The sequence below is a fragment of the Teleopsis dalmanni genome, chromosome 2, assembly GCF_002237135.1.
Source record: "Teleopsis dalmanni isolate 2A chromosome 2, ASM223713v2, whole genome shotgun sequence".
Taxonomy (NCBI): Eukaryota; Metazoa; Arthropoda; class Insecta; order Diptera; family Diopsidae; genus Teleopsis; species Teleopsis dalmanni.
Genome location: NC_051847.1, coordinates 189,005,425 through 189,018,433, shown reverse-complemented (window position 1 = coordinate 189,018,433; position 13,009 = coordinate 189,005,425). Strand labels below are relative to the sequence as shown.

The window sequence follows — 13,009 nt, the reverse complement described above, 5'->3', positions numbered from 1 at the left end:
CAGTTGGATAATGAACACGGACTCTGAGAAATGAAAAATAATTGCAGAACCATTGGTAGTGGGTAGTGGTTTCTTCTTCTTCTTCTTTCTTCTCTCTTCTCTCTTCTCTCTTCTTTCCTCTTTCTTCTTTCTTCTTTCTTCTTTCATCTTCTTCTCCTTTTTCTTCTTTCTTTTTTCTTCTTTCTTTTTCTTCTTTTTTTTCTTCTTCTTCTTTTTCTTTTTCTTCTTAAAAAGAAGGGAGGAAGCCTCCTTTTTTTTCTTCCTCTTCTTTCCTCTTCTTCTTTCTTCCTCTTCTTTCTTCTTCTTCTTAAGAAGGAGGAAGGAAGCCTCCTTCTTCTTTTTCCTCTTCTTTCTTCCTCTTCTTTCTTCTTCTTCTTTTTCTTCTTCTTTTTCTTCTTCTTTTTCTCCTTCTTCTTCTTTTTCTTCTTCTTTTTCTTCCTCTTTTTCTTCTCAATAGGCCATTACAGACATGATTTGCCTCAAGTGGCTTCCGTCAGCCAACCTGATCAGTGGCGAATAATATTTATAGCATCTCTAAACAAACGATTACTTCTTTATATCATCGGGTGTATAACTTTTAATGTGGTGATGCATATCATTCTGAAGCACATCAATCAGAAATAGTGTTGATATATGTATATTCTCACTAAACCACACATGTATAAAATATAGAGATTAAGTATTAAATTCTATAAAGCAAAAAAATAAACTCAAGTTGTATAAAATATTTTTTTTTATATCATGAATTTCTGAACTTTTTTAAAGTTGCAAAATTAAAACCAAGTTTCAAAACATTTTAAAATAAAATACACAAAATATTTACAATAAATTTGTCAAAATTTCTTACATCAAGGAAATGTTAGATACTAAAATGTCACACAAAATTAATTTTCTCAAAAATTAATTTAAAGTTTTCCGCGAATAGTTTTGCACGCATGGAATAGCTGAAGCTTAATACGAACTTTCTTAAGCCAACCGCAAACAAATGTGACAATTCTAAGAAGTCGCAAATATAGATATTTGTTTGATATATGATTTGTCATCTAAGCAGCATCTTGGGTGTTTTTCATTAAAAGCCACAAAAACCCGCTAAAGTAAGAAGACAGCACATGAAATTAAATTGTTCTGCACTCAAATAAGAGCAACACTGACGCATATTTACTTCGCAGATGTCGTAAAGCCGTTGAAGTTTCATAAAAAAACAAAAAACATTTTAATAAAAAGAAAAACATCAATTTATAAAGATTTGGTTTTAAATTAAATTTGTTTTTTGTTCTTCCCCCATCAGGCAAGATTATAAGACTCCTAGGAAATATTTCTAAAGATCTTGCTGCTTAGCAGCCAGCCATTTTTTTGCATCTCAACTTTGTTTTCACATAAACAAAATGTTACTAAGGTACATATAAATAATCAGGCAGCAAAATAAATACAAGGATGAGTATATATATATTTGTATATTATGAAGGGAACATTGTTATCTTTTTCTTAGACATTTTGAATAATAAAAATAAACTAGTTGTTTTCAATTATTAAAGTCTATTATGATGAAATAAAATATATGCAATAAATATTGTTTATTCTAAAAGATTATTAAAAGACGAGAAAGTTTTAACAATTAAAATTATAATAGTTGATTGTAATTTCAATAAACCATGGTTTATACGGTCACTTTAATTGAAAAGCACGACAAGTACTTTGGTTATTATCTTTTGAGAAATAAAAAAAGATACAAAAAACTTTATATATGAACAACCAAAGTTTCATGCAACTTTAGCTTGTTTCGTTAAAACACACAAAGTCATTGTTTTTGGTTTAACAGATTGAACAAATATTATATATATAAAATCAACGCATATTTCTAAAGACAATTCCAAAAACTCAATCAATTAAAAATAATTCTCTTCTATATTACTACTAAATTGTTGAGGCTAGTTGAGTTAGTGCACTTGAGAACTTTTAATCTCTATTAACTGCGAGGTTTCTTCATAACACCTCTCTACTTCTTGACTGGATTGTTGTTTATCGCTTCATCAGAGTAAGCAATAATTGACCTCAGATCTGCATACGTCCCCGAGGACGCTGTAACCATTCTGCATTTCGATAACGTGGTAATTTCAGGGAACTATCCTTTATGTATTAGAATGTCATTTGTCCTAATGTACCATAGTACCCTTAAAAATCTCTAACTTTGTGCAATTTCTAGCTGGCGAATAGTAGTGTTTGAAACATTGCTAAGCGCTACACATCCATATAGAAGTGACGGTCGAATTATACGGTTTTTTTTTAGCATTGAGATTTTCATTTTTGAATAGCGATTGAAGGTGAAGAAGAATTTTGGCACAGCTAATTCTTTTCAGTTGAACATGTTTAAGCCATGCGAATCGCTTCGCCACCATGATACCTAGATATTTAATGCTATCCGCCCAGTTTATAACCATATCTCCCACCATCACTCTCGACGGGTTCTCTCTCCAATGAGAGTCTCCACTGTCTCATTATTGATTTTTATTTTCCATTTTTGGAAATACTCCAGGATGAGGTTTATATACTCTTGAAGTATGTTAGTTATATTGAGAGTATATTTATCCGAGTATAGCATACACGTATCGGCAGCATATAACACCAGAATCGAGGGACCTAACATTGGGATATCAGATGTATAAATATTGTAGAGAGTTGGGGAAATGGCGATCTCTGAAATTTCATTAAATATATATAATAATATCATTTAAAATGAATAAGTGTATTGATAATGTGCTGAGAGAATTTTATTAGTGTGAATAAAATTTTTATTCTATGTTAATAACTTAAAAAATACAACTCGGCTTTAAATTTATTAAAAGCACATACACATAAAATATCAAATATATGGAATAAGTTGAAACAGTACATATACTATTATAAAATTATTTCCCACATATAAAAATTTCAAATTTATTAAATAAGTGGAAAAAGTGCAGATACTATTACGAAATTATTTATCAGTTGAAGAATTTTGATTTAAAAGGAAAAAAATTTAAAAAGCAGTTTCCAACACCAATTTTAAAAATAATTAAAATATAAGAGAAAAAATTTTATTAATAAATTAATACTCAGAGAGAACATCAAACATATTTAATTTTAATTATTAAAAAAATTAATAAGTGAAAAAAAGTATATATTTCTGTAATTTTGCATTTAACGTTAAATATTAAGCTTTATGTTTCCATTATCTTTTATTATATATTATATATACAGCATATGTAGTATAATCATAGAGTATTTCATGTTTCAACATTTGTTAAATATTTTTCATTTTAATTTTTTATTAAATCAGTAGTTGTGTACATCGGTGCGTATGAGTAACTTTTAACTTAATCCGAACTTATGCTGCTGAATGTATGATATGAATGTAGTATTTGTGAAAAAGGGCAGTAATGTGTTTGTTTATTCACTGTGACATACGATGACATTTTTAATATACTTTTAAGGGATTGTGTTTTACCTACCTTTTACTACATTTCCACCATTGAAAAGTAATATTTTTTATTCAAAACTTATTTACGAAAAGTAGACGATAAGCAGCTTTAACTGAGGATAAGGTTTGTAGTCAGTATTTAACTTTTCATTATTGGCTTTACACTTATGATGTTGTTTTTTATTAAGCTGTTCAATATAAGTACTGTAATAATCTGCTCCTATTGTGTTATAGGTATCTAGCCATTATTGTCGGAACAATGCTTCTTTTATGTCTCTTATGTTTAACTGAAAATATTTCAGATCGAATTATAAATATTATGTATTTTTTTCACACAAAATCCTGAAAAAAACTTTTTAAACTGAAAGTAATTTTAATTTATTTTTTAATCCCCTCATGATTTATTACTTCAACTGCGTTTTTAGATATAAATGGGATGAAAAGTTTCAAATTTCAATTTCAATAAGTTTTTATTAATGTGTTTCAAATTTATTTAATAATTTTATTAATGTTTCTACTAATGAAATCATATACGCGCTATTAGGTAAGAAATTTATTTTGATATAATTTTCCAATAAAAGCTTTAACTAAATACCTCTCTTTAAGTTTAATGAAGTGTGTGAAAATATGATTTTATCCAATATACGTGTACGTTTTTTTATTAAGAAAAACATTTGGTCCTTTCAAAGTGCCAGTACACTGTTGCTCCATCTATTGCACTGTCATAAAAATGGCCATTAAACCTTAAACTAATTGACATTTTAAAAGCTTATGTAGTGAAGTTTTTATGGTTTATTAAATTTTATATGCTTAACTAATAGCGAAAATTTTAATAGCAAAAGTCGTTAAATTTTATTTATTTTCATGGATTTTTTCATTTTTTTTCTCTCTTACGTACACAGGAGCTAAATATATTTCTGATTAAGTGTATGGAATAAAGGAATATCTGTCACCGATCTCTATGATTAGCACACAAAAAGAATATAATAAAATTAACTATTAATTATAAATAAGTTGACAAAGTTTTATGTATGTAAAAACATCAATATTATTTTTATCACCTTTTATGCCATGAATATGCAAATGAAATATTTTTGAAAAAATGTTTATAAAAACAAACAAATATAAAAGGAGTACTCAACTAAGCATATAAATTTATCACATGTATAATTTTATGCGTTTATACTATGTTCAGACAGCTAAATTTCCTTAATTTCATAAAAATTAAATTAAGTTAATTTCGAAGTTAATTATTAATTAATTGAGTAGAACATATGTTTTCTTGTTTACAAATCAAATGTTAAAAATGACATGCTGCAAACACCCTTTGTATCTGGAATTTTTAAAATTTCCTTAATTTTGTCCTATGCTCAAAACTGAATTTTGTATGGAAAAAACTGCTTAATTTCGCTGAAATCAAGATTTTTGCGAAATTAAATTGTGTCTGAACATAGTATTACATACACAGCTATATGAACGCACTGAGTATACATATATCAATCTGCTGTATAATAGCACTATATATATTCACAATAATTATGACAGTACAAAATGCAATGCTAAGCAACACAATTTTTTAGCCAATATCGTTGTAATTTTATATATTTGTGCAAACTTTATCAGCTGTGACACTATCAATAAATTATAAAATAAAATATCTAAGTTGAGCGAAAATTCCAAATTAAAAAATATTTACAAAAATATTTTTGTAAATGTCTTGTTTATACTGAAAAGCAACTCTATATTAATAATACATAAATTTATACGAATTAAATTTATTCGGTGAAATTTTCGTGTAAATTTATGAAGTTTGTATAAATTTATACGTTTATAAGGTTTATAAGGCATTTATCAGTTTAGATGAGCACTCCTAATATTTAATCACTTTTTTATAATATCAGATAAAAGCATTTAGAGTATCATAACCTCGAGTGTACTATGTTAAGTATTGACATACAACATCAGGTATCAGGTATTCGATAAATCGCTTTCCAACACTGTGATAAATTTACTTTTCAAAAAGTGGATATGTTAAAAATTAAGTTAGCCATGAAATTGTGATAATCTATTTCAATAAGTTTATTTTTTATTTTTCTGATAAAAATTTTTGTTCAGTATTTATTTATTGTAAATAAGAAATCATTCAAAGTTTCACGAGGATGTATGTAAGTATTAAGTATTTTTTTAGACTTTTTAAATATCTATTTATTTTTTTCAAATAAATGAATCTGTAAACTTTCATTAGCACTTGAAACAAGTGAACAACTTCTTGTTCCTTTAGAAAAAATTTTTGGAAAAAACCCATTTTTACATCACTGCATCACAAGTGGCTAAATAATTAAAGAGAAAAGAGTAAGTAGAGATTTCTATAAACCCCACACTTTAGCCTAGTTAAAGCCTAGTGTGGGGTAGTGATAAACCCCCCAGCCATTATAGAGTAAAAGTGCGTAATAGCACTAACTCAAGAACAAGAAGAAGAAGAAGAATGTGGCAAATTGACAATTTAAATCAAATATTAAGATTTTGATTTAATCACATAAGCTTCGAAAATAAAATTCTTTTAGTTTTAAAATTTTATAAAAGTCAATGTTATAAATTTTCTTTGTTTTACTATCATATGTGTATATTTTTTGTGACATATACGTATTATTTTTTTACGCTCATTTATGAATTAGAAAAAAGAAATCATAAAGTTTAAATATATTCGTAGAATAAAATTACTGGGAAACATCTGTACTAATTTTGTTATTCAAGACTAATTTTTAGTGAATATTTATTGGCCGAAGAAAATTCCTTTTCTCCTTGCTTAATCCAACCAGAGCAAAAACCATAGTAAGTATATTACAAATAATCAATAAAAAGACTGAACATATTTTATTTTAATTTTTACAAGAAACATGACGCCGAGAAAAACTTCTCTAATCTGAACTTATATATTATTTTGATGTTATATCAAGTAATTGCAGCAGTTTGCATTTTATATACGAATTGCCGTCGCCAGTTTTCACAGATCACTTTATTCTTATTCTACTGCATTAAGAACTCTAGGCAACACCTCCCCACAACTTTATATTTAGATTTACGAAACATTAGATCCACCCAATTCCATTCACTGATTTACAAAAGTACGGGTTGTTTGAATTTCTAGTATATGCTTCGATGTAATCGTTGTTTGGTGCTATAAAAGCGCTTATTGCTTTTTTAATTCACTATAAAATATTTTCCTTTAACCTAAAAATTTATATTGTCACGTTGTCTGAATAGGAAAACAGAATTCAGAACTTAAATAAATTAATCGAATATTCTAAATGATGTAGTGTGCTTGACGAAGGATCGTAGCACTTTCATCTTCTTTTATATTTCTATCTTTTTAAAAAGGAGTATTTAAAATTATAATTTTGTTTTTAGTACATTATCATATTTATGTACAGTAAAGCGGTTCTTGAATTACTCGAATTACTTTAGCTCTACATAAATTCTCGTTGAATTTAGTCGCTTTCTTTAATATTTAGTCTGTGCTTGACTGGAATAAAAAAGGCAGAAGAATTCATTTTATGGTGGTATTGTTGGTTAAGATTTATAGAGGAGCATTTTTTTTGCGATACCACCTTTAAAAATTTTTAAATCTATTTATAAACACCAAATGTGTGGCGATAACCATTGTAATAGTTACTCTGCAATTATTCATAACGTATTTTTATAGTCTATGCACGATCTACAATATCTAAATTCCATTTTCTCTTTGAGTTCTATACTGGAAACTTCTGTAAGCGGCATATGTTATTAACTTGTCAAACATCTTCAGTAATATTATAACATTATTTAATATATAATATATATATTATATATAAAGTATAATATTACATCAATGCCAGTTACAGATCGTGATATTACCTAATTCTTTATTTGCATAATTATGCTTTCATTAAAATTAGATTAAATAAATTAATATAATTTATTAATTAAATAAATTAAAAATGCCTGTAAAGGCCAACATTTTGTACTAATTACTAGTGATATGTTTTATAGCTTATAAGCTTATAAGGCCTGCTACCGATTCAAACAACGACCATATTATAATGCTTAAGCCATATTAATTACTTAATTTCTCTAGTTTTTTAAGAGTAAAATACGACACGGTAGAAATAACGCATATACTCAAATTTTTCACTTTAAATTGTTAGTTGCAACACCATCTGTTGAAAACAACATTAAAAAATAGAACATTTTCATTAGTAATTCGATTACACGCCCCATTACTAAAATCGTAAATATCACTTTAATAATATCTATATAATAAAATATTCTTTACACACCCCTTATATTATTATAATCACATTAAGTTTCTAGCCTACCGTTCAAAATGGGCTACGATGTACACAGATTCATAGGAGGAGTAGATGAAGAGTTAATATGCCCAATATGTTCTGGTGTTCTAGAGGATCCGATTCAGGTAACAATATAATAACCGTATGTTATATATAAAATTTATATATAATCATTTTATATGTGTTATTAAAATTAAATAGATTGCATCTTGTGAGCATTCTTTTTGTCGTCAATGTATAACACAGTGGATTACACGCCAGTCAACGTGCCCAATTGATCGAAGTACAATTGAAACAACACATATACGTGAAGTACCAAGAATTTTTAAGACCTTATTGTCAAGGTAAGTTTACTCTAAAGCATAACATGTATTACAAAGATATTAGTATTGATTTAATATGTCAAATTAAACAATTCTTCGCAAATGTATCTAACCAGTATCTATAAACTTTAATCAATTTTAGATTGAGATTATCGTGTACAAATGTCGCCGAAGGGTGTACAGTTATCTTGAAACTAGAAGATCTTGGTGCGCATAGAAGCCAATGTGAATATAATCCTAATGTGCTATTGACATGTGAGAAGGGCTGTGGGATGTTTATACCAAAAGATCAAATGAAAGATCACAATTGTATACGTGAGCTATCTAAAGCAAGCAAATCACTTAAACGTAAAATCTTTGATCTTGAAGCAAATCTTCAGTACAGTAAGCAAACAATCCTTGAATTAAAAGCAGACTCGGAATTATTTAAACGTTTTATCCGTACAACGAGCTTTTTAAATCCTGAGGCACGTGCAATTGCTATTCAAATTGATGAAAATGAGGTTGTACGTTGGAGTAGATCATTACACCATGCAGAAGTTGCAAATTGGTTGTCCATTATTTCGACGCCCAATAGGGTTTTAAAGGTTTGTTGTTATAAAAAAGTTTTTCTTTAACGTCTTCAAAAATTTTAAAAATCTATTACAATAATCACATGTCTAATCAATGTACTAATGCTGTTGAATTATTATAGTCGATGATCAAAAATTGTTTGTCTGAAATGAATTGCCCACCGCATATTTTAAACCGCTTGGCAACAAACTGTCACGAACGTCACTGGCCACGTGGAATTTGTACACCGACAATTCGCCGCTTTAATAGACAAATCTTTGACAGATACGTGTGCAAGCAGATACGTGGTATACATACTATATTAGCAGATACGTGGTACAAATATTTGATATTATTTTTCATTTTTCTAACTTTCAGATGGGCCATCTATTTTGATATTAAGTTGTGATAATAACGATATAGAACAAGATTTTATGGTTGAACCCGGATTCATTATGATTTTTGCTGACGATATTAATTAGTAACAAAAATTTATTTATAAATAAATAAATAAATTTTAACAGTATTAATCACATACTGTCAAGTTAAATTATTAATATTTTAGAAAATATTATTAAATCGAACATACTAAGTAAATATATAAAGTAGATTATTATTTGCATATCACACAAATGGATAGCTGAATGGTATTGCATTTAGTAGACACCTGCTTTCGTATAACGTATATATCAACTGCTAAAGTAAGAAAGTCAACATCCATGAGAACCATTACCGTCGAAAATATCAACCTTTCTCAGCCATGTAGTACATTTTTCATGTTCCAATAAGTATTCAGTTTCAGTTCTCGATGTATGTTCATTCAACATTTTCAAAAAGCGACGACTTGCAAATGTGTCAAAAATTATTCTAGCCCAACTTATGTCAGTCATAAAATCATTTATTCTTTAGTTGAGCCCAATCTGTAGTTCTATGCTGCATGACGTCATAAATCTATAAACTAACATTTTAAACGATGTGGTTACAATGCTGCACAATCTTGACACAATTTGGACTCAGTATTTCCATGCCTACGCTTATTCTTTTTTTTCTATTATTTCAAATCCTCATCCGAAATGTTATTCCTATGCAAATCTTTCTCAATCGTACTGTTTTACTCTACCATGGAAACTCAACCAAGTATCAAGTACGAAAGCGAAAAAAACCGGACAAAATCATTCAAAATAATTAAAAAATGTAATATTGTAAGTGCTATGGGACTTCTTAGAGACTAATGTTAAGCAATACTGAATTTATCAATATCAACATCAGATCCAAATAATGGAAAAATGTTTTCATATTGAAAAATAATAATCTGGACAAATTAGTGCGTCTGCCACTGAAGACCTTATAAGACGACACCCATTAAGTTATAAAACGTTCAGTATTTTTAACAAAAAGATCCTGCTCGTGTTGACATCGAAAATGTAACCTGTTACAATCTTATATACTGGTAAGCAACGTCTTTTGGAGCACCGCCATTGTACTTCTTTAGTATTTGTGTGCACCAATCGACATGACTGCATCTTTTTGAAATTTTGTCAAATGATAGGGATACAACGACAACACGAGAACACGAGAACAAACCTTTTCCTCATGACTAAATGATCGTGCAATTTTTATGTACGCTGGTGCAACTAATACCTGAGGGTACCTTAATCTCACAGTATGTCGCATGAAGATATTGCATTACGAGTATCAGTTTTTGCACAACATCAATGTTTTTTTGGCACAACAACTGATTTTGGACGATCTTTACAAATTTCGTCAGTGAACGAACTGCGGCCACGATTAACAGGAATAAAATCATTGTACTAGCCTTCCACGGTAGCAAACGATGGAGCTTCATCGCCAAATGTGAAAGTAAGGTAATCAATGCACTCTTGTTTTGATAATCGAAAGACGAAACTCGAAAGTTGTTCCAATTCCATTTTTTCGCGATGACTCAATTTATAAATCCCCGCAAATACTCGTAATACAAAAAGTCTAAAGTAGATTATGTTTAATAATGTCAAACATTTGTAAGGAAACATTAGATGGCACCTAACAATCAGTGTTGCCAAGGTTTAAAATATAAAGAGTGACCCTCTTAAAGAAACCACAGCAGGTAGGGGAAAAGTATAAAAATGAGTTACTGCGTTAATTAATTCACTGCCAACACACACAAAATATTTATTTACTTATAATTTATTATCTACACTTAAGTATTTCTTAATAAGGGATAGTGCGTCAGTCAATTGACAAATATACCCAAGTCCAAATGCAGAAGATATTTGATGTAAGACCAAAAGAAAAAGGGAATGATTGAAATGAAAAAATAAATTATTCTTAATTTTCTCAATGAATCAAGTCAGTCAGCCAGTGGTAGAGTATGAACATTGCTAATACTCAGTACATCATAACCCAAAAATCTGAAATAAGCTTTTGTAGATGCTGGACAATTACAGATACTTCTACTGTCTCGTAACAAGAATGACATGTTAGACCAGTAGCTACGTGTGGTTCACTTGTGTTATGTCATGTGATTAACCAGATCTGAGCATCATCATATGGAGAACTAAACACTTTACTAAGCAGCATTAATTTTTAATTACTTTTAAAAACAAAATTTATGTATATTTAGATAAACAATTGAAATTGACTAATTCTTATTATTAAAATAAAACAGTTTTAATTTTTTATAAGTTTTTTTTTTAACGAAACATTTATTAATAAAATTTTATTTATATTAACATTTATAAAAAGTACTTTTTGCTTCTATTTGTTTATAGTATAAATATATAATAAAATGAATATCTTTACTTAATATTTCTGTAAAACAATACGATACACAACATTAAATATTTAAGAGAAAAAAATGTTTATTTTAAATCATATTGATTTTAATTCTTACACTGTTAATAAATCTCAAATTTAGTATGTTAAATAATTAAATTCAAAAAATTTTTAAATTTTAATAAATGAAAACTTAATTTACTTCTTGCACTTAATGTTATAATTTTAAATGAATTAATGAACTTTTTATATATTTTAATGTTAAGTGATAAATGAACGAGATTATATTTTTAAGAATTGCACATGATGTCAAGAAAATTATACATTTAAATTAATTGTTAAAAATTCTTAAAAAAATTTATGCTAACTTATTAAAATAATATAAAAAAAAATTTTTTGACCAAGAGAATTAAATAAAAAATTTAATTTAATGTTATATATATATTTTACATGTAAACATGTAAAGTAATTAATATTTTTTAAATTAATTGTTGAATAATATTTTTTTTTAATGTTGTTTTCATAATTTTAGTTCAATATTATTACTTAAAAAAACTTTTTTATATATATTCATTAAGTTATAATTATTATTTTTATATTTAATACAATCAATAGAGTGCACAACTATGTAGTTATTTTATTACATTATAGTTTTTTTACTTACTTTGTAAATATGTATAAATTATAAATTGCTTAGTGTTTATATTTATAACTATATTGTTTATAGAATTTAATAAACAATAGAAGGCACATTTTTATTCAAGTTTCTGTAATAAAATATAAACATATATTTTGAAAAATGTTTATAGCAATCTATTTTAATATGAGTTCATACTCTTTTTAAAGACGAGTATATTTTGATATATTTAAATAAATTGTTTTCAGAAATACATATGTTTTAATTTTAATATTTTGTATTATTATATATATTAAATTTTTAACTTTTATAATAGAAAAACAACGTTACTTATTTTTAGGCTCAAGTATTCAAAGAGACGGTGGAGAGTGTAAATTTCTATATTTAAAAAAAGAAATGATTTTGTACACATGCTAAATGCAATTAATATATACAATGTATATATTAAGTAAAAAATTTACAGAAAAAATTTTATTTCATTATTTTTTAATCTTTTATTAAATTCAAGCAACGTTTTAATTAATTTTAAAGATAAAAGCATGCAACTGAGCAACTGAAATTGAAATTGTATGAAAATTGACAATTTATATTTATTATTTGATTTATTTCCACCAAATAAATCTAATTTCATTATTAAAAGTTTTTCATTTCAAAGTTTTGTTCAAACGATTTCTATTTTAAAAATTATTTCTAATAATATAAGCTATAAAATTTACTAACTTTGCTACAACCAAGACTTTAATGTATTTTATTTACTAAAGTTCACATCATATATTAAATATTATTGTTTATTTATGTTTATATATAGTTATAATTAAAACAAACACTATTTTTGTTATATATATTTGAATTATATTGTTATGTATACAATTTTTATTTCTTTTCATATTATTTTTATTTGTATTATTATAAAAACCTATTTATTAACTTTTTAATTTAT

The 13,009-nt window shown here is 26.9% G+C and overlaps 1 protein-coding gene across 1 annotated transcript; it reads left to right on the top strand.

Moving 5' to 3' along the window:
- The first annotated feature begins 5,590 nt into the window (after positions 1-5,590).
- On the top strand, positions 5,591-9,142 carry LOC119676404 (E3 ubiquitin-protein ligase NRDP1-like). The gene is made up of 7 exons (XM_038087642.1): positions 5,591-5,622; positions 6,168-6,289; positions 7,801-7,910; positions 7,987-8,129; positions 8,251-8,695; positions 8,803-8,968; positions 9,039-9,142. Exons 3-7 carry the CDS (start codon positions 7,821-7,823, stop codon positions 9,140-9,142), a joined length of 948 nt encoding a protein of 315 aa, XP_037943570.1. The 5' UTR covers positions 5,591-5,622; positions 6,168-6,289; positions 7,801-7,820.
- Positions 9,143-13,009: the final 3,867 nt, after the last annotated feature.